The 23,893-nt window shown below is 39.5% G+C and overlaps 1 protein-coding gene across 1 annotated transcript in view; it reads right to left on the bottom strand.

The window, feature by feature from the left end:
- Positions 1-23,893, bottom strand: part of CAPN7 (calpain 7) — a 1,011,285-nt gene that overhangs the window by 802,444 nt on the left and 184,948 nt on the right. The window contains exon 4 of the mRNA XM_044064001.1: positions 20,915-20,982. Within this exon, the coding sequence (XP_043919936.1) occupies positions 20,915-20,982 (68 nt within the window). The remainder of the gene's footprint in view (positions 1-20,914; positions 20,983-23,893) is intronic.

The raw sequence follows: 23,893 nt of genomic DNA, 5'->3' as shown, positions 1-23,893 counted from the left end.
AAGATAAGGTTTATGGATGTGGTAAGAGAGGACATGCAGGTGGTTGGTGTGACAGAGCAAGATGCAAAGGACAGGAAGAAATGGAAACAGGTGATCCACTGTGACGACCCCTAACGGGAACAGCCGAAAGAAGTTGATGATATATATACATACAGTGGATATAAAAAATGTACATTTCCCTGTTAAAATGCCAGGTTTTTGCGATATAAAAAAATGAGACCACAATAAATAATTTCAGAGCTTTTCCCACCTTTACTGTGACCTATAACCTGTACAATTCAATTGAAAAATAAATCTGTTAGGAGAAAAAATATAAAAAAAAAAAATCATACAATACGCTGGTTGCACAAGTGTGTACACCCTTAAACTAATACTTTGCTGAAGCACCATTTGATTTAATTACAGCATTCAGTCTTCTTGGGTACACACCTCCCATCAATTAAAGATACACTGATTAACCCCAAATAAAGTTCAGCTGTTCTAGTAGGATTTTCCTGACATTTACTCAGTTGCCTGCTACAGCAAAAGCCATGGTTCACAGACAGCTTACAAGGCATCAAAGGGATCTCATTGTTGAAAGGTATCAGTCAGGAGAAAGGTACAAAAAAATGTCCACAGCATTGGATATACCATGAAACACAGTAAAGACAGTCATCAAAAAGTGGAAAAAATATGGGACAACAGTGACGTTGCAAAGAACTGGACCTCCCTCCAAAACTGATGAAAAGACAAGATGAAAACTGGTCAGGGAGGCTGCCAAGAGACCTACAGCAACACTGAAGGAGCAGCAGAAATTTCTGGCAAGTACTGGTTGTGTACTACATGTGACAACAATCTCCCGTATTCTCCATATGTCAGGACTATGGGGTACGGTTGCAAGACAAAAGACTTATCTTACACAGAAAAACATCCAGGCCCGGCTAAAATTTGCAAAACAATATATCAAGTCTCCCAAATGCATGTGGGAAAATGTGTTATGGTCTGCTGAGACCAAGGTTGAACGTTTTGGTCACAATTCCAAAAGATACGTTTGGCTCAAAAACAACACTTCACATCACCAAAAGAACACCATTCCCATGGTGAAGCATGGTGATGGCAGTATCATGCTTTGGGGTTGCTTTTCTTCAGCTGGAACTGGGGCTTTAGTTAAGGTGGAGGGAATTATGAACAGTTCCAAATACCAGTCACTTCTGGCCAAAAACCTTCAGGTGTCTGCTAGAAAGCTGAAGATGAAGAGGAATTTCACCTTCCAAATCAACAAACGAATGGCTTCATCAGAAGAAAATTAAAATTTTGGAATGTCCCAGCCAGAGCCCAGACCTAAATCATGAAGAGGGCTGTGCGCAAGAGATGCCCTTGCAATCTGACAGATTTGGAGCACTTATGCAAGGAAGAGTGGGCAAATATTGCCAAGTTAAGTTGTGCCATGCTGATAGACTCTTACCCAAGAAGACTGAATGCTGTAATTAAATCAAAAGGTGCTTCAACAAAGTATTAGTTTAAGGGTGTGCACACTTATGCAACCAGCATATTGTATTTTTTTATTTTTTTTATATTTTTCCCCTAACAGATTTGTTTGTTTTTTAATTGAGCTGTACAGGTTATAAGTCACATTAAAGGTGGGAAAAGATTTGAAATGATTTATTGTGGTCTCAGTTTTTTATATCACAAAAAACTAGCATTTTAACAGGGGTGTGTGCACTTTTTATATCCAGTGTGTGTGTGTGTGTGTGTGTGTGTGTGTGTGTGTGTGTGTGTGTGTGTATATATATATATATATATATATATATATATATATATATCTACAGACAGATATATAGTTAATATGTTGAAATAATTAAATCAACAAAATACAAAAAATATACGGAAAGCAAAGGACTATAAGAAAAACACAAAACATTGCTGACAGGGCACGTAACTTATTGTACAAATTAAAACTACAGAGTTTGTGAGTTTGATATAAATGGATGGCTGAACAATACAATACGCTGGTTGCATAAGTGTGTACACTCAAACTAATACTTTGCTGAAGCACTGTTTGATTTAATTATAGCATTTAGTCTTTTTGGGTAGCAATTTATTTATGTACCCCTCTAATTCTTATGTTGTTTTTTATTTGTCTTTAGACTATATGCTTAATGATTTTGATAAAAAATTATGTAAATATCGAGTTTTGCAACTTGACAATGGGTACCTGCTTGAGTGCATTAAATGTACGATAGAGCCTTTGGGGGTACTTTCAAGTTTCCTAATGGTGTTACTAGGAATTCCCCTTTCATTGAGAATTTTGTTCAGTTGTACAACCAGCACAGCTTTGAGACCACAGAATTGTTGACTAAAAGGAATAACTTTCTTATGGACCAGATGAAAGAAGAAATTTCTAGGCCTGATAAGAAGATAAAGGACAATCTGTTATTTTCTTACACAAATAAGATGGATTTTTTGATAAAGTTGATGAGCATACCAAAGTTATACAAACTAAGACAAATAAGAAAATATTGAGGGACTTTAAACAGTGTCAAAATAACACAACATATTTACCCAGGGGAGGAGGTTCAATTCACCCGCACAGATTTCACCCTAATAGTGATGGATAAGAAATGGATGCAGCGGTTTCAGATGACATAGCACAAGACTCTGACTGGGATTTTAACTTGAATGATCCCTTGGAATCCCCCCTGCCAGAGGTCCCACAGGACTGCAAACAGGCAACATCAGAAGCAGGGTTGGGGGTTACACTAGTACCAACATCAAACACACTATGGGTGGGGACAATTGCACCAACAGAAACCACACAGGGGCAACCCCAGGGGCCCAAAAAGGCATTGAAAATTCATGGAGGGATTTAAACTAGCATAGAAGCATCTTCAGTATTTTTAAGGGATATAAGATTTTCAAAAACTTGGGGACTGCAGCAACTGTAAAAACTTGACAAAGGACTACACCAAAGTAAAAAACGCATGGACACTGATATTAGCGCGTTCATTCCCTTTATTCCTGTGAACTTCACAGGAATAAAGTGAATGAAAGCGCTAATATCAGTGTCCATGCTTGTTTTGCTTTGGTGTAGTCCTTTGTCAAGTTTTTACAGTTATATAAGATTTTCAATTACAGTAACACTGAAATCACATTGGACCAATTTTCTTTACTGAAAAAAGTTTATTTTTGTCCCTAGACAAAACTTTGACCTGGTTGTAGAACTCCAGGTGTTCACACAAAAACAAAATCATGCGGTTATATACCACAATACTAATACTTCCTATATACCGTATAACAACTTTTTAAAATAAAATGCATCTACATTCTAGCTCCTTGCCCACTAATACATGTCTTTGAAAATGCTTGTGAATCTGATATCTATAAGCTTCAACAAACTAAGCTGAGAAAACACACTGTGAACTTATCAGATAAAGAGAAGGACATTCTTAATATCTTGAAACATAAGTCTATTAGAATCATGATGCCTGATAAAAGTGGAGGTACAATTAGTTTTGCTTCTGTGATTTATACTGGTATTATGTTTGACATGTTACAAAAAGTACAGTTTTGTACCTACCATAAATGTAGATGTCCGAATTGGATAGCATCTGCAGTCATAACAACTGGGTTGTCCTGTCGTCAGGCAGCCCTTCAGTCGGCCGGATTCCAAAGTCCGGGTCCGGCTTCGGCTGATGTCGCACTTCACCCGACGTCATCTCTGTTGGCCTTCGGGTATATAAGCATCAGCCGACGCCATTTTCTTCAGTGTTTCTTGCCCCAGATGCCAGAAGCCCTCTAGAAGGCTAAAAATTTTGGATAGATGCCAATGTTTCCAAAAGATAGAGGTAAACACAAAAATAAGCATGTATGTACATAAATACAAACAAATACACCATGAAAGAAGTCCCCCCACTAGCTAGCTATTAGAAGGGTAAACACCCTAGGAGTACCACAGAGGGGAAGGAGGGAGGGTAATCCTGACTGCAGATGCTATCCAATTCGGACATCTACATTTATGGTAGGTACAAAACTGTACTATGTCCTTCATGGATGCATCTGCAGTCATAACAACTGGGTAGAATACCATAGCCAACTAGCGGAGGAGGATAAAGGTAGATTATGGTGTGTTTAGGATCCCTTGCAGTACAGCAGTGGCAAACCCTGCTCGGGATGTGGAATATAGAGGTAAATTATAATGCTTGGCAAATGTATGCACGGAGGTCCAAGTAGCCGCCTCAATAATGTCTTTGGTAGCCACTCCTCGTAAGAAGGCTGTGGTAGTGGCTGTTGCCCTTGTAGAATGAGGTCTTATGTTCTGTGGAATTTGCTTTCCATGGAAGGAGTAACAGAATCGTATGCAATTTCCTATCCATTTGGAGATTGTCTGTTTGGAAATAGCTTTTCCTTCCCTTCCTGTTGCATAGGCTACTAAAAGTTGGTCAGTCTTTCTGCTATTTTTGTTCTGTCCAAGTAGTAGCGTAGCTGTCTATGTACATCCAAGGTATGCAGTATTCTTTCCCTCTGTTTTGTGGGTTGGGAAAGAAGGTAGGTAGGTGGATTGCCTGGTTTAAGGACACTCTGGATACCACCTTAGGCATAAATGTAGGATTAGTCCTCATGGACACTCTATCTTGGTGGAAGATTAGAAAGGGTTGCACTGCCATTAAGGCCTGTAGTTCTGAAACCCTCCTTGCTGAAGTAATTGCCAGTAGGAAAGCAGTTTTCCATGACAGGTGTTGCAGGTCTGCTGTTGCTGCTGGTTCAAAAGGTGATAGAGTCAATTTTTCTAGCACAAAGTTCAAGTCCCAGGCTGGTAATGGTGGTTTCCTTGGAGGTTTTACATTCTTGATTCCTCTGAGGAACTGCCTGAGCAAAGGGTGTGAAAAACAGGTGGATCAAAGCTGTATTCTGCTGAAATAGCTGATGCATGAATCTTGATGGAGGAATAGGACAGGCCTGAATGAAGTAGTTCGCCAGATACTCCAGAATGTTGGGCATATCTATGTTTGATACATCTTTACCTCTTTCTGAGCTCCAAATGACAAACCTTTTCCATTTCCCAGCATAGTTTCTTCTTGTTGAAGGTCTGCGTGCTTCAAGAATAATGTCTTTAACTCTTTGTGAAAGCTGTGGATTAGCAGCTGCTATGTGATGTTCCATGCAGTCAGTTGCAACGTTTTTAGGTTTGGATGCATGGTGCTGTAGTTGTTCTGAGTTAGCATCAAAGGCATCAGGGTATTGGCCACATATTGTTCGAGACATGCTCCTCAGCAGTGGGTACCAATGTTGTCTTGGCCAGTTTGGAGCTATCAGGATTATCCTTGGACGTTCCTCCTTGATTTTTAATAATACTTTGTGTATCAAGGGAAGAGGTGGGAATGCATATGCTGTTAGTCCTTTCCAGCTGAAGGAGAGCGAGTCCACTTTCCATGCTAGTGGGTGGAATGTCCTTGTGCAGAATTTTTGAGCTGGTGATTGAGAGGTGATGCGAATAGATCTATCTGAGGCATTCCCCATTTCTTGAGATGGTCTTGAAGATGTCCGGTGCAGCTGCCATTCGTGGACATCGATGTAGTCCTGCTTAACATATCTGCTAGAGAGTTTTCTTTTCCTGGTACAAATATTGCCTGTAACTGGATGTTGTAGCTGAGTGCCAGGGTCCACAGCTCCAAAATCATTCTGCATAGGGGGTAGGAATGAGTGCCTCCTTGTTTGTTGATGTACCACATGACTGTGGTGTTGTCTGTCCTTATCATCAACTGGCCTTCCTTGAGAAATGGTCTGAACTTTTGGATTGCCAGTTTTACTGCCAGCATTTCTTTTAGGTTGATGTGCAGGTGAAGTTGGTCCTGTGTCCACAATCCTTGCACGCATTTGTCCAGCATATGTGCCCCCCATCCCAGGTCTGAAGCATCTGTTGTGATGGTCTGGCTTGCTTGACCTTTGCGAAAGGGCAGGCCTGGGTTTGACTGGCATGCGTGAACCCACCATAGGAACTCCTGTTTTAAGCATGGTATTAGTGGAATTTCCGTTTCTAGGCTGTGTCTGTGTTGGGACCATAAATTCTTTAGGTACCACTGAAGCTTTCTCATATGTAGTCTGGCAAATGGAACCAAGATTATGCATGATGCCATGAAACCCAAGGCCTGCAGTACCTTTCTTGCTGTTAACTTGTTCAGATTTGTTAGTGCCAAGAAGTAAAGAGGGAGTTCTTTTTGTTTTTCTGTAGTTAGGAATGCCATTTGCCTTACTGTGTCCAATTCCGCTCCCAGGAAAGTCCTTGTCTGGGATGGTATCAGCCTTGACTTTTGTAAATTGACTGTGTATCCCAGTGCTTGAAGCAAGTAAATGACCCTTTGTAAATCTGTTGTCAGCTTGCTTTTGTTGTCCCCTTGTATCAGACAGTCGTCCAGGTATGGATAAATTTGAATTCCCTGTAGTCTGCAATGGGCGATTACTGATGCCAGGCATTTTGTGAATACTCTAGGCAGTAGATAAGCCAAAGGGCAATGCTGAGAATTGATAGTGCTCTGATCCTGCAAGAAATCTGAGGTATCTTCTGCAGATAGGTCGAATGGGGACGTGCAGGTATGCCTCCTTGAGATCTAGAGTTACCAGCCAACACTCCTTGCCCAGCATGGGAAGAAGTTGCTGTAGGGTCAGCATTTTGAATTTTGGGACAATGATGTAAGTATTTAGGGTAGACAGGTCTAGAATTGGTCTCCAACTTTTTCCTTTCTTGGAACTAGGAATAGTCTGGAGTAGAACCCCTTTCCTTGCTCTGCTGTTGGCACTTTTCCACAGCTCTCATGTTTGCTAATTCCATTATCTGTTGTAGAGCCTCTGTTTTTGATTTGGAGGTAGGTTTGGCATTCCTCTTTTGACTGGTAAAGTGTGGAAGTGGAACCGGTAACCTTGATCTATGGTTCATAAAATCCACTTGTCCTTTGTTATGTGGTGCCAGTTTTTTGAAAATAAGGTTAGCTTTCCGCCTAGAGGAGCTGCTATTTGTTCCCTGGTTGGCGGGTTTAGGTTTAAGTCACTGTGGCTGTGTTGATGTAGAGGCAGGTGTTGATTCTGTGCCTCTGTTGTTACCTTGCCACTGTCGCCTCTGTAGGCACCTCCTCTGGATTGGTTTCTGCCTCTGGAACGTCTATTCCTGCCCCTTTGAGGTCTTGTGGAGTCAGGAAAGGACCAATTTTGGCAGGCCAGTTCCTGCTAAACCTTGGGGGTTGAACCTGCAAGAATTCTTTAACTGTCTGGACTGATTTTGCCTTTTCTTCCATTTTCTTCATAACCTGCTGGGCAGGTGTACCAAACAAACTTGATTTATCCATAGGAGCATCAAGCAATTTAGATTTAACATGATCCGGTAAAGCTTGCTCCTTTAGCCATGCATGCCTTCTAATTACTGTGCCAGTCATGGCTGATCTAAAAGAAGCCTCCAGTGCATCATAGCCACATTTTAAAGAATGGTTACTAACCTGCTGTATGTTATTTACCATTTCTAATACATAATTCTTATCAAGAGATTCATCAGTGGTTAGCTTTTTAGTTAACTGGTCAAGCATAAACTCTTGGTATTGTATCATGTGAAACTGACAATTTAAAGCTCTAGCTGAAAGAGTGGCTGAAGTGTAAACTTTTACCCCATCTGTCTAATGACCTTGCTTCCCTTTCAGAAGGAACAGGGTTTTAGCTATAGTCATGCTACTGCCTTGGGACCCTGGGATATAGTTTCGGGTCGGCAAGAGGGGCCTTGTAGAGGTGGTGATGAGTATCTGGCACCCTGTAAAATCTGTCTGGTTTGGCAGGGGCTGGGGTAAAGAATCTGGAGCTGAGCAGGCATCATTGAAAGCATCATCCACCACAGAGAGAACAGGAGGGATAGCTAAGGGCCTGTGCTGTGGTAGGTGCAAAAGGTCCTAAGTCTTTTCCTGGAGTCTGAAAAATCCTGTTGCTGCCATTGGAACTGTTCTCGCATGGCATGCAAGGTTTCCCCAAAGGAGAATTCTTCTGGAGGAAGCAGCTGGAATGGATTCTTCAGCATCAGAATCTTCAAAATTGGAGAAAGGAGCCTCTGGCTGGTCAGTTATGTCTGATTCATCAGCAGAATCATCAGTGGACACTGGCTCAGGGGCTCTGCCCTAGGTCTCTTTTCTGGGGCTGAGAGGCCCTGTCTGGGTGAGATTGAGATCCTCTAATTAATGAAATTAAATCTTCTGCCAAGGTAAGCATTTGAGAACTGGCAGAGGGCCTGGTGGAAGGGGTTTAACAGGCACTGTTTTAGTAGTCTTGGCTGCTTTAGCCCTGGCGAAGGCCTTAATGGACATGGCTGCTGGAGGCCTAGCAGCACCACGTGCTGGGGTAGAGACATCCAAGGGAATGGTGTCTGATAAGTCAGTGGTAAGCACCGTAGTGGGTAAAATTTCTGAGGCCGATTCAAGAGTGTTAGCAGGGACCTCAGTTGTAGTGATAGTTTCAGGTGTAGTTTGATCAGTTTTCTCGGTTTCGCCGAAACCGAGACACTCGCGTTTGCTTAACCATGGTTTCGGCCGAAACCGCGGACCGCGAGTGTCGGTCTTTTCTTTGCGTTTTGGCAGAATGCTAAGTCGGAGGGTCCGACGGCATAATGTACGCAAAGTCAGAACCGAAAAACTGTTCTGCAAACTCTGACCGACGTCTAAGCGTTCGTCGGTTGAAAGAAGCACAGGACGAACAAGCTGCTACGTCGTGGGCTGGGCCTAAACAGGGCAGGCAGTAAGAGTGGAAATCTTTATGAGGTATTTGTTTCCCACAGGTTAAACAATTATTAACTTTTTCTGACATCGGCTGAGGCAAGAAAGAGTCCCCAACGGGGTACTTAGCTTTAGAAGTCTTGAGTAGTATTCGGTAGAAGTAATCTCTGGATCCGACCGACCGGCACTTGCGAACAGCTTCTGCTTCGGGCGCCACGCGGCAAGAAAGACTGAAGAAAATGGCGTCGGCTGATGCTTATATACCCGAAGGCCAACAGAGATGACGTCGGGTGAAGTGCGACATCAGCCGAAGCCGGACCCGGACTTTGGAATCCGGCCGACTGAAGGGCTGCCTGACGACAGGACAACCCAGTTGTTATGACTGCAGATGCATCCATGAAGGACATCACCTATGTACAGTTATGTCTTTAAAAAAGTGGTGGTTAATACTGTGCATAGGACAGTGGATTTATTTCTACATGATTTATTTTCACAAGGGAATATCCCAGTTGACACTTAAAACTTTAAAAAAAAAAAAAAACATACCTGTGACCCCCCCCCCCCCCCCACACACACACACACACACAATTTCTTTCATTCCAAAGGTATACAAAAACCTTCTGGAGCCATCTTTTAGACCCATAGTAGCAGCCCTTAACTCCAAAACATATCCACTGGCAGTCTATGTTGAAAGAGTCATAAAACTTACATTTTCTCCATATCCCAACACCTATTAAGGGACTCTCTGGATTTTCTTGATAGTTTAAATGATGAAAATGTACAGTAATATTAAAGTTAGTTTTCTTTCTATTGATATGGTGGACCTTTTCATGTGTATTCCTATACATAATGGTTTGGCATACTTTAATGAGACTCTGACAGATTATAGTTTTCTGAACAATAGTGATGCACCGTTTGTTAGGAGATTTAATGAAAGTTATATTAGACAATTTTTGCATTTCGAGGGCGAATTTTACCAACAAATTTGTGGTTAGCTATGAGTGCTTCATGTGCCCCTACTTTTGCAAATGTGGTTTTATATGGTTAGGAAAAGAGATTTATTTTTACCAACAATGTTTTTTAAGTACTGCAAAGTTTATTTAAGATACCTTGATGACATTTTTAATTTAAGGAATGGCTCTTACAAAACAGTGGGGTACTTCACTGGGTACTTAAATGCTTCTACTAATTTTCTCAAGTTCACCTATACACACAAGTATTATATTAACTACTTGGATACCACTATATCCATTAAGGATGGTTGTTTTGTATCTAACATTTGCAAGAAACCTACCTTCAGTAATTCTTATTTACACTTTGACAGTCATCATCCCTACCATCAAAAAGTTGGGTTAGTGAGGTGGCAATTCATTAGGCTATCATGCATGGTCTCTGTCAATGACCTGTTTATACATGAATCTGACAAATGAGGGAAATGTTTCTGGACAGAGAGTATCCCAAGGCACTGTTGGTTAAAATCCTGGACAAGATTTCAGGGGACAGAAAGCTTAAGTTTAAGCCCCTACTGGGGGTAGGTCTAAGCAATAATTCTCAACCCCACTCAACCAATTTGAACACAGGCAGAAAAGTGAGGAAATTATAAATATTCTTAAAAACAACTGGAATATATTTAAGACCGATGAATTCATCTTTAACAGGATGGGTGAACAACCTGTGTTTGTGTATAAAACAGGAGACAACTTAAAAAAAAAACAATTTTGAAAAGAACACATTATCCCTACACAACGTTGACAACTTTCAGGCGACTACGAAATGTGGAGCTTGTGGGCAGTGTAATTTTATTTTACAAAAGGAGGAATACAATTAAACAATATATTTGCAAGTAAAATTGTTTGTAACCAGGGCAGCTGTGATTGTTGTTTGGTGGTTTATTTGTCTACTTGCCAGAATTATCCTGCATTCTATGCGGGTAAAAGCAAATGTCCTCTTAGAAGAGGAATTTATGAACATCTTTTATGATATTTAAACTAAAAACAATAGGAATGGTTTGTATAAACACTCCTTAGTCTGCCTTGAGTTTAAGAAATTAGATTTTTCCCTGCTCAACAAGGTTGACCCTAACCTGGGGGGGTGCATGGGAGACCTTCCTGGAATATAGAGAGCTATACTGGTAGATTAGATGCTGCCTGTCAACCTGACATCAATGAGAATATTTACATTTTTCCCATCCTAAAGTTGAGGTCTACCAAACTCGTGTCATCCAGTTCATCCTAATGGCCTTTGACCTTTTAAACTTTCTTGAATAGAAATTCAATAATGTTAACATGTTCACTGGGTCTACTAATTTTTTAAACATAATTTGCTAAAGATGGTACTTACACTTTATAATTAAATATAACTATCATTCCATACTGAGTGTTTTTATGTTGATTTTATTTTTTATTAATTATTCATGTTTTTATGTATATTTGTGAAGTATGGTTCTGTAAGAGTTAATTAGTGGAGTTAAATCTGTGATGTAATATCCTACAAGAATTTAAATTTATGTTGTATGTCCCGTCAATGGTGTTTTATGTTTTTTTTATAGTCCTTTGCTTTCTGTACATTTGTTTGTGTGTTTTCTTGGTTTCTTGTACAGATTCCTCCATTGTTGATAATTAAATCAACCCCATATTTAAAAAATAAACTTGGCACCTTGCATCATCCCTGATAAAATAAACATTTGTGTACAATGTTTTAAAAACAGAACTTCCTTACTCTCTTTGTAGCACCTCATTTTAAAGATATTGCTATGTGGCACAGTGGTTAGTGTTGTTGCCTCACAGTATCTGAATCATCAGTTTGACTCCTAGTTGAAGTGCTTCCCAGGCACAGCCTGCATGTCCTCATTGTGTCTCTAAACTCATGGTGAGTGAGTGAGAAACAGAGCATATCCTGCAACATTATGGCATCCTGGCCAGAAAAATTTCACTGCCTTGGGACCACAATGACTGTCAAACGAAATTCTGGCTCCTTAGTGACCCTAAGTGGGTACTAAAGACTGCATGAATAAATGTACCACTTATGAAGTGCAGCCTTTTAAGATTTACACTATTAATAGTGAATGAATGAACACAGTAATTCCCTTTCTTTAGGTAATAATCCTTTAATAAGCATCCCTCTGACTCAAATTGTACACAATAGTAAGCACCATTCGCTGACTGATTTGTTAGCCTGTTACCCCACTGTCACGCAAACAGGGGTACTTGGCTTTAAGGATGGGGTTCACAACTTTAGAGTGTTGGAGAACAGGAAAAAAAAACAAGATATTTTCTATATAAGCAAAATGACATTGACCCACATCAGTTCAGATTAGTGTGCTTCAGAAGCCAGTCTCTGCTACTAACACAAACATTTAATAGTACACACAAAATAAGACTGTATCATTTGGATGTTCTGTCAGAATGTTCAGTATATAAGAGAGACACTGACAATGTACTTTAGGCTCCACAATCTTTAATCAGAGTAACTGTTTCAGAAATGTGTACCACACAGCATTTAAAGTCCCTGTGACAATTTATTATTATTTAACACTATACAACATACAGCTGCATGCATTATACATGTCTGAGAACCACAATGTTTTCTGAGGCATTATGTCTGCTGTTTGTATATCAGTAGAGGGGCTGCCTCTGCTAAAGGTGTGGCAAGGAAGAAAAGTGCAGTTTTCAAGTTTGAAGAAGCAGGCATACCAGAGAGACGCAACTCTACATGACAATTAAGAACCTGTTTTAAGCCGCACACTACCCCTTGAGGCTGTCAGATTCCTGATCTTTGGTTTTGAAAATGGTTCAGAAGAGGAGCCCCAAAGGAGAAACATGTGAAGAACTAAGTCAGTCTGAAGGCATCACTGAAATCTAATAAAAGATAGGAGCTTGTATCCTGTAAAGGAGATCTGAATGGAACTATCTTATCTCCATTTTTTTATTTTTATTTAGGAAAAGTGATGAGCAGTGCCTTCACGGCTGGATTTTGTTTCTATTACTCCCCAGAATCTCTGTAAGAAAGAGTTTTATACTTATTCCACTATAATATGCTTAGAACAAAGAATGCATGTTGAAGCTGTAATGAACTTTACTATGGCTGCTCAAGAAAGAAGTACAGCCACTTATCAACATCTGCTCTGCCTCTCACATGCACATGTTATCTATCAGCATCTGCTCAGCCTCCAATAACAGATACTGACTAAAATAAGCCAACCAATGAACTTGTTGCAGGTCTCAAAAAACAGTATATCCCTGAAAAACTGAAAAAAAAAAATGATTACTATGTGGAAGCTTATTTGGTAGGCCTCAAGCTGAGCAGGCCAGAATAATGTCCTCACTTCTAGAAAGAGGCTCATTAAAAGCATTCATGAATCTTGAAGATGGTACTACAAACTAGGATTGGAGCTTCATGAGAGGCACAGTTCCTTATATTTCATGAACGACATTTAGTATGGGCAGACCATGAATGCCACAGATAGCAAATTTAATATATATTTTGAAACTGCGGATACAATCTCTTGAAAATAATGCAAGCAAAATTCTAGAAATCTTGGTTGTTGGACAATTCCTAGCAACTTATAAAAATAAGTACTCCAAAGTGATGCCATATCTTTTGTGCAGTACAATAAATAAATAAATATATTAACAACTGAAATCACACCAATGGCTTTGTAAACAAGACAAACATGTTACCATTTGAGTTGGTTTGTTTTCAATGCTCTAGAAAAGGCACTCACAAAAACAGTGCATGGTTACTAAAAGTAATACTGTACCTATAAAAACTGTTAATGTTTGGCAACAATTGTGTGCTTGAAAGCATCTCTATGGAATGTGATAATGCTAAACGTTTAACTTCTAAAACTGAAAAGTCCAGCTTTTGCCACTGCACTCACGATGGAAGGGAAAGAGATTAAAGGACTGTTAAACTCAGGGAGCATGATTACATTAGTTAGATCACAATACGTTTGTAAGTATACAGTTTGTAATCATGAAATGAAATGATGCATGTAAAGAAAAGAGAGTACCCAATAAATAAGGTAGAACTCCAAACATTTTAGGCAAAAAGATAACACCCAGCAGACCTTGTGTCTATCTTATCACATGATGTGGTAAGTGGCCAAAACATTCCCTACTTCAAAGAGCTATGAAAAATATGGAGGGGATCAAGTAGATCTACTACAAAAAATATATATCCCCAGTAAAGAAAATGATTAAGACTAGAAGACACAAACTGAACTAACATTTGGCTTTAGATGGAAAGGTTAGATAAATGTGTTACTGAGTCTTGCCAAAAGACTTTGTTAAAGTAGTAGAAAAGGAGACTGAAAGGGAAGGGCCCATAGTTAAGAATACACTAAGACAAGTGAAACTGAGGAAGAGACAAAAATTTTACAATGAAGAGAAAGAGGAACCTGAAGACAGTACCAAACTTTTGCTGATTAAACCAAAGTAGTTTTCCAGTCAGAAACTGGAGTCTAAGGATAAATTAAGCACAATAAGTACAATAAGCACTGAAACAGAAAAGGAAAAACTACTAGTAAAGCTAGCAGAAGAAAATTATTTTCAAGAGCTATCTTTTATAGAGGATTAACTACATTTATTGGAGAAACCTGCACTTGCATTTAAAGAAAACACCACAGCTGGCACTTCATGTCAGTATACTAATGAAAACAATGCTGACCTGATCATCATGTCATGGCATGTCCAAGGGTCAGCTCCCAGTGTTCTCTCCTGTCTATCTGATGAATCTGGGCATCTTGAGGCAATGTAGAAATTGCCTCATGTACACAGACAACCCTCTCCTCCTACAACCCAACATTACAACCTGTGAGAGATGCACTTATCTAGCCAAACTGGAGGTAAAGCTCTCTCCAACCAAGTCTGAACTTGACAGTCATGAGGAGAAGGTAAACATTTGCACCACACCACACTCCTCACATAGTCTCACTAAATCTACACCACCAAAATCCACACACAGTAACACAAAAACATTCGCGGAGGCTCTCAGTAATAATCTGTCTACACAACAGGGACCTCCAAAGCAGAAACGCAAGCAACCTCCATCCCCCAACACAACCCAAATGAAACATAGCCCACAAACTCAGTGTGCCACTCAACCACAGCCAATAAGGCAAAACAACGTACCCGACACACTAGTCATAGGTGACTCTATAGTCAGGAACAGTGATGTCCCCCTCACCAGGCTAGACAAGTAGAAGGTTACTGACAGCTGCCTGTCAGGTGCCAGGATCCACCACATAACCCACGCACTCAGGTCACTCCACAACAAGTACAAATATGACTCTGTCATTGTCCATGTTGGTGTGAATGACCTGAGACATACTTCCCTGGATTACATGAAAAGAGACCTGGAAGAGGTCTCTGATCTTCCACCCCAGGCAGGTACGACCCTAGCCCTGAGTAGCATTCTGCGATCGCACAGAATGATACCGCAGTACAAGGACAAAATGATTGACTTCAACAATTGGCTAAGCCTCTGGTGTCATTCTAAGGGGATCCAGTATCTGTCTGCTTGGGATGACATGGTCGACAGACCACGATGCTTTGCCACAGATGGCCTGCACCTGTCACCCCTGGGATTCCGGATACTGGATAAGGCTCTTGCTGCCCCTATAGTGCCTTTTTTAGGCAGGGTTCAAATAACAAATTCACCACCATAACAGGAACAGGCAAGCAAAAACTGAGGATAATGCTACTCAATGCTAGAAGTCTAAATCTCAAAATGCACTCACTCAAGGCACTCCTTAAAATGGAGAACATCGATATCTGTGCAGTGACTGAGATCTGGTTCAAGGCTCCAGAGAGCACCCCTGCACTACCAGGCTATATAACTCATACCACACTTTTCGGCCATGTAACCTAGACTGAAACACCAAAGGCGAAGGTGTGTCCATATTCATTAAGGATATCCACACCTCCAGGCTAGTTGCTCAGCATAATGCAGCCGAGGTTATCCAAGTGCAACTAACTCCGCAATCCAAACTGTAGCTTGCTACAGATCCCCCACCATGCCCCAGGATTCCCACTCCTCTTTTCTTGATGTACTGGAAAATATTAGGGTTCAACCAAACACCCTAATAATGGGTGACAAACTACCCCGCCATTAACTGGGAAAACTATTCATGTACCAACGCCTTAGCTCAACGCTTTCTGGAATTCATAAACTCCAATGCCCTAGATCAACTTATCCACACCCCCATCAGGGGCAACAATATCCTAGACCTAGTCATTACCAACATGAGTGACTGGTGTTCCACACCTGAAGTCAACTCCTTGTTGGCCAGATCTGACCATAAGCTTATCACCCTTGATATCCACATCCCGCCCCCACCCCCCATTAAGGAAACCACAGTAAAAAAATTCTCCAAAGCCAACTTCATGCTTCTTAAGACAGAAGTGGTGAACTTCATGACACCCATGCAGATGGACAATACAGTTACAACTGCTGAATCCTACACAAATGCACTCTATAAGCACTTACACAAGTGCATGGATTGTGCTATCCGAAACGGAACCAAGACGCTATCCTCCGATAAAAGGAAGCCAATCTGGTGGTACCCTGCCATAAACAAACTGTAAAACAGAAGGAAGAAACTTTTGCAAAAGAGAGTAAAATCCCATGAGTGCAGGAGCTCCCTGGTCAGCCTCAGTAAGAAGCTGAGATCCCTTATAAGATCCTCCAAAGCTAGCTATGAAAACAAAATCACCACTAAATCCAAGGACAACCACAAAGCATTCTATGGCTATGTCAAGAATCTAGATGGCAACACCCAGATCTGCTCTGAGTTACAGCACAAAGGCACAAAAATTACAGAACTAACTGATACTGCCAACGGTTCAGTGCTAACTTTACCCCCCCTCTCACCCCCTAAAGGGCCCATATCTATACAGGAAGAATGCAGAGTTCATGTAATCACAACTACGCAGGTAAAAGCTGCACTCTCTAAAGCCAAAAATACAGCATCCATGGGACTGGACAGCATCCCTGGCTGCATTTTACATGAACTTCAGAATGAACTGGCTCCCCACTTAAGCACCATGTTCAATAATAGCCTCGCATCAGGCTTTGTGCCCACTGAATGGCGCATAGCAACAGTTATCCCACTCCACAAAGGGGGAGCCACCACTGATCCCGGGAATTATCGACCTATTAGCCTGACGAGCCTGGTCTGCAAGGCCATGGAACGTATCATCATGGAACTCATAAACAAAGACATTGGTAACCGCCAAACTCTGGATCCCACCCAGTTCGGGTTTGTGAAAGGCAGATCATGCCTCCTGAACCTGATGAACTTCTTTGAGGCAGTCACCAAAGCCGTGGATGAGGGTAAGGTGGTTCACACAGCCTATCTTGACCTCACCAAGGCTTTTGACACCATCCCCCATTCTGGAATTCTAGCTAAACTTACAAAACTAGGTATAAATCCCTATGTCACAAGATGGGTTGCCAACTGGCTAACTGACAGAACCCACACTGTAAAAGTTGCAGACTCCAAATCTAACCTCAAAGCAGTGACAAGTGGACTATCATAGGTTTCCTTCCTGGGACCTCTCCTGTTTGGTATCTACTTCTCTGAAGTACAGGCTAACACAGAAGGCCTCTAGCTAATGAAGTCTGCAGATGACTGCAAACTAGGAGCCATAGTCAAGTCCCCAAATGGTGTGGACATCCTACAGAAGGGCCTCACTGAGACAGATGCCTGGTGTTAGAGCCATGGCCTCAAGCTCAATGCCAAAAAGTGCAGTGTTATCTCCTTTGATAAAAACTCTGTACCCATGAACTACCACATAGGCAGCAATCTGCTTAACACCAAATGCGTGATAAGAGACCTTGGGACCCAGGTGGACAGTAGTCTCTCCTTTGATAGTTACATCACCACAGTAGTCAGGAAGTCCTTCTACGTGGCACACCTCATCATAAAAGGGTTCTCATCCAGGAAAAAAGAGGTCATTGTGCCCCTCTACTCGTCACTCATTAGACCCATTATAGAGTACAATGCCCCTTTTGGAATGTATCTCACAAGACATTTGCAGCAGCTGGAAAGGCCACAGAAGTATCTCACAAAGAGGATTACTGGCCTCAAACAAATGCCCTACACTGACCACCTCAAAAAACTCCAGCTTTACTCCATAGCAAATCACCTACTCCGAGGTGATCTCTGCCTAACATATAAAGCTATGTCAAACCCAGAGCTGTTGGACATGCTACACCTAAAGAAATCCCAATCCATCTGAGCTACATGCTCTAGGGACCTAAACCTTGTCACCAAAATAAACAGGACACGCTGGAGGAATAGATTCCTCTCCCAAACACTTCCTATACTCTGGAACAAGCTACCCATATATGTCAAGCAAAGTTCTTCATTAGCACTCTTCAAGAAAAATCTTGATGAGTGGATGAGAAATAGGAAATACACCCCAGGGATCACTTATGTGTCTCTGCTGGACAGTGGCACAGGAAAATAACTTTCTTGGTTGGTGTAAGCTATGGAACCTTGCTGGCTAGGCTTACGGAGGCCCTTGGGCAGATAGCCTAGTACCTACCTATGAATAAATTCACCTTAGGACTCCATAAAATGTAAAATCAGCTTTTAATTGTACAATTCTACATATAATATGGTTAATACACTTTTACATCCTCCAGCAGCATACGATCACAACATTATACTAACTTTAACTGGCTTCTTTCAAGCCTTATCTTGTTACACTGTGATGCTTGTGCATATTACAATTAAGAAAAAGTGTTTTATAATTTAATATCACTAGCATATATAGCATTCACACTGATAAAACTACCTCCAGCTCACATTTAAAATATCTCTAACTGCATAATCTGCACAGCTGTTTTACAATGTCATATTCAATTTACATCATAACATTTATTTTACAACTATTAATAATACCAATATCTTGTTTTACTTACAGTTACTTCTTCAATCCCTTCAGTTACATTTTGAACATTAATGACAAAGTGGGGTTTACGCTTTAGAATTCTTCTACCTGTTTAATCCAGTCAATACATATATAGGATTTCTGGTAATCTTTTCCTATTATTTGTGTCCAGAGTTGAACTACAACTCTTTCTACTTTTGTTTCCTAGTAATCAAAAATAGCTGCTTAATAACAACCCTCCAAACTAATACCAGTTATTCAAATACTCCCTTATGTTCCCTTTAGAACTGTGCAGTTGTTACTCTTACCCTTCATCTACAAACATTTCTTTGCTCATAAGATTTCTGCATAATGGACAGAGGAAATCGGATGACAAGGGTGAAAACTTCTACAATGAAGGTAAATTAATACAGCTGTTTTGTTTCAATAAAAGTTTGCAAATATCTTTTTCCATATAATACTTGTCAATTGAAAATCCAGTCAGTTTCTGCAGTATGTCTGCAATAACTAAATTTAAACTTAAATCTGTTTTTGAGTTACACTGTACATGAAGTCCCCTATAACAATGATGCATTCACTGCATATAAAGATCAAACCATGTACACCACTATAATAATGAATGATATGTTAACAAAAACTTTTGAATATAAACATATTCCATTTCAAATAAACCTGCAGACACATTTGGATATGCTGGTAAATGGATGCACCAAAAGCAGTTTCTTTTTTTTTTGTTTGTACAGGTACTCATTAAAAACAAATAAGTTTTTACTAAGTCATAAGGTGTAGTGAGATTGTCAGCTAGAAAAGTGACTCTTTTACAGTTGTATAAATGCTTACCACATCAAGTAACAACCAGGAATGTACTTCCCATTTCATTCTTTATATCTTGTTTTAATCTTATGTGTCTAAATTAGGATAGAAGTCTTTCTGTACCTCTGTGTAACTGCTAGTGAATAAAGATACTTAAACTGACTGCTCCCTAAAAACTGTGACAGTAAAGCTAAAACTCAAATACTCTGACCACATAATGAGAGATAGGATTCACAAATTTAAAGACATTGATACTAGAAAACATTGAAGGCAAAAGAGAAAGGTAGCAGTGGCTGAAATGTACAGACAGCATTACTGAAATAATGAAAATGAATATGCAAGACTTTAAAGAAGCAGCTGATGGCAAGCAGGCCAGGTGTACTAAAGTATTTGAGGTCACTAAGAACTACTAAAGAACAACACATTTACCTACAACCACTAACATCAAAATTTCCAATAAATTCCCTTCAGGCACAGGAGATGAATGGTCTTCCAGTTTCTAAGAAAGAATAAGAAAGCCGAATAATTCTTCCTGAAAGCTGAATATTTTTCTCCAAGCAGTGGTTGACAGTCCAGTCAGCAAATCGAGGAAGAGTATGTACTGATAATTAAAACAGGAGTCAAAGAATTATCTCTGTTATAGGGATTATTACCCAAGTATATGAAAAAGTACTGCAATATTTAGATTTGTCAAAATTAATGTAATAACCAAATTATTAATAAAAAAAATAAAATCAGTGCAGCAAACAGTACAAAAATGTTTTTTTTTTAATAATAGGATTTGAGATGAAATTCAGGTAAAAAAAAAAGCTGTTGACCATGGTCTTAAGACTTGAAACCGCAAAGCGTGAAGAAAACAAAAATCTTTGAGAAGCTTAAAGCATTAAGGAAGCTGTACACTTCTACTGTAATTCTTTCCAAGAGTTTGCAAAAGCAAGCAAAGACAGACAAAATACAAAAACTATGAGATGTTAATGCATTTGAGATACAAAAACGGTTATCAAGACCTTTTTACTCTTTCAGCTTTGCTCTTTCTGATCATATGATCTATAATCTGGCAAAGGCCAACATCATTGCTCTTTCTGATCAGATGGTCTATAATGTGGTAAAGGCAAACAACAAGAAACCCAATGTTCTCAGCTAAGCTAGGTTGGATTGTGACAATTTTTTTCTTATAAAATACCATTTTTATGTTTTAACTTGACTTTGCAATGCTTTTCATTTGTTTCAACACAGAAACAAATGACTAACTGTAAGATAATATATTTTTAGTGATTAATGACAGTTTATACTAACTAAACCTAGGATGCAACCACAGAGTCAACAATTAAGTCAATTAATGATAAACTGCAACAGGAAATAGAGAGATTACCTATAATGAAATGGATGCAGAAAATTCAACAAGAATGCTGCTTATAATATAATATAATCATAAAGTACAAAATAAGCTTACTTATCTGTAACAAAAGAGGAATGTTAACTTACCGGTCCAGTGCTTGAGAAGCAAGCTGTTTGAGTTTGACTTGAAGTACTGGCTCAGTGGTTTCATTGGCCTGGAAAAAAACAACAAAGTAGGAAGCAAAAACATTCCATTTTAATCTGAGTGGTCTAAGCAATTAATTATCAAAATTCACTATTTGTGATAAGTACACTATAAACTGAAATGTCCCATGGTAAGTGCAATACATGCTCCCTAAGATGGCCTAGTCCATTCATTAAGTTAAATTGTGCTGCAATACTGCCACAACTGACTGGGCTATAAATGAATGCCAACATGAGAAAGGCCAGAAACAGAAGGTCAAATATATTATCCTTTTTCAAAATTGGCACAATTGATCTTTTATAGATAAAAGGAACAGAACTTATCCTCAATAAACCATTAAAGATAATAATCAACATATTGACCAGCAAAAATAATATGTTACCAATTAAAATACCCAGAATGTTATCAGGGCCCACTGAGGTCTGTTTCTTTGAAAAAGTAAGGCAAGTCCGACAGGAAGCAGAAATGTAAATTTGTCCCTGCAGGAAGTACATGATGTATTAAGAAAACTGTAATTAAATAGTGTAGCTATTTGATTTGGATCAGTAACAGACCTAGCTTGATAAATAATCACTGTAATTTCATTGCAGATATTTAAACAAAAGTTAACATATATTATAACTTTTTATTGGTGTGATCATCAGCTAACCTGTCTCATAATGATTTTTTCATAGTGCAGTACAGATTTGAATTGCATACTGATTTTACTTAAATTTATTTTATTTCTTGAGGTAGGATGTTTCTTGAGATGCCAAAATAGACATTTTTTCTTGTAAAGTTCAATTAAGTTTATGTTCCATGAAAAAGGAAACTTGATTTTCTTGCGTCTCTTGTTGTCCAAACAATTTCAGAATTGGCTTCAGTCTATAGTTTTTATAAGTGAGCTCAGATATATTCAGAAAGTGCCACATTACTTCATTTAGTTGAAGAAATGATTTGTTTTAGTTTATCGAAATTGGTAAGTCTGAAATCAAACTTCTTGTAAGCTCTTGATTTCATAGTTCATGCCAACATGACTTCAAAAGATAAGGCATAATAGTCAGAATTCCCCAGCGGTAGAAAAATTTACTATTATGAATCAAGTTATTACAGTTACTTGTAATAACGTCCATGACACTGCTCTCTCTAGCAGGTTCAGTGACTAATTGCTTGAATCCATTCAGTAACAAAATGTTAATGTGTACGGATTCACTTCTAAAGTTGGAAGTGTAAGCTGCCCAGTCAATATAGGGATAATTTATATGACCTAATAAAATTACTATATTATTATTTTCAAGGAATGATAAGTACTCATCATGTGATGCACTGTCTAAAGATGGGGATCTATAAGCAAGTATTAATCTAATATTAATATTTGCATGCATATCCTTGAGATACATAACCATGACTTCCAAGTTCTTATTTGAAAGAATAAGTTCTGAATCTATAGAATCTTTAATAATCAGATTCCTCCCCCATTTCTACTATCCTGCAAACATTCATATTTCATGAACCCTAGAATTTTCCAGATAAAAATAATCCCAGGCCTCAGTAATAGCAACAACTGTTAAATGCTCAGTAAGAAATACTCCAGGTAATTTATTGATATTGTTAGCCATACTGCAAGCACTGCAGAGACAGAAACTATGTTGTTACACGTTGCAGTATTTGCTTTGCTGATGGGACCAAAAAAGTCTCAATGGTAATTTATACCTTATATCTTACACATTTAGCTTCTAAAAAAAAACTAAGATGTAAAAGATCCTGAGAGAGTAATCTACAATCTGACATAAATAAACAAACATTCTGTGAGGTAATTTGTGATGACTGCCCCTGGCCAGATGAAACAAAAAGGAGGAACCAGTGCTATCTGCACCAAATGGAAGTCACCAACAAGATTTTTGAGCCTGTCCCACACAATCTTGCCTAGGACTTGGGCAACAGAGGAAGAACAAGAAAGGCAAAGAGGAACATTCCTTTCCAAGAAAAAGACATGGCCTCCATTTTCCAAGCCAGAAGACTTGGCACTCTGAAACAGAATTTTGGAAGTTGCCTGTTCAGAATGGAGGCAAAAAGATCCCCCTTGAGGAGTACTTCACCAACAGATAATGTCCAGGGAGACCTCCTTGTGAAGCATCTGTTCATAGGGGACTTTCTTGGACCTGCTCAGCTTGTTTGCCAGTAGATTGTACTCTGAAGGAATGTATACCACCTGAAGGATCAAATGACAGCTGACAGCAAATTACCAGACAAAAGAGTAAACCTACAAAAAAGGTATGACTTTTGCACCCCTGTTTTATTACATACCACATGACAATAGTGTTGCCTGAAAAACCTCTGGGAGGACCTGAAACCCAGAAGGAATGCAGAGCGAAGAGCTTAAAAGCAGAGCTCTCATTTCTTTTATGTTGCAATGATCTTTCACTTGGGGAGACAAAACTCCTTGGACCCTGATGTTGTTGGAAAAAGCCCCCCCAACCTAGATCTGAAGCATCTGTATACAGCTCCTAAGTGAGGGAAGGAGGTTGAAAAGGCAGGTCTGGATTTAAGGCATCTGAAGAATCAACCACCAAAATTCCTGTTTGAGACAAGGCAACAGCTTGGGAAGGAAGACCAAGATGAAAGGTTCCCGGAGCTAAAATGTCCTGAAGAATAGGAGGAAAGCGAGGAAGTTGGCAACATGGAGGTTGAGGAATCCATGAACAGGGTTAGAAGGGTTTTCCAAACAATTAAGTAACTTCTTTCAATTTCAGAAAGAACCCAAGAATCAGTGGTGATTTGCTGCCAGATGTGAAAAGATGGATAACTAGAGGGAAAGAAAAATCTGGTTGTGGATCAGTGAAAGATGCATTTCAAACAGAAGCAGCTCTGTCAGGGAAAGAGGGCTTCTAACTTCTATATTCTTGAGCAGGCTTATCAGGAAGCATCCTTTTAAAAGATCT

The sequence above is a fragment of the Protopterus annectens genome, chromosome 2.part2 (assembly GCF_019279795.1).
Source record: "Protopterus annectens isolate FY-2018-M chromosome 2.part2, PAN1.0, whole genome shotgun sequence".
Taxonomy (NCBI): domain Eukaryota; kingdom Metazoa; phylum Chordata; order Ceratodontiformes; family Protopteridae; genus Protopterus; species Protopterus annectens.
This window is presented reverse-complemented; position numbering and strand designations above follow the sequence as displayed.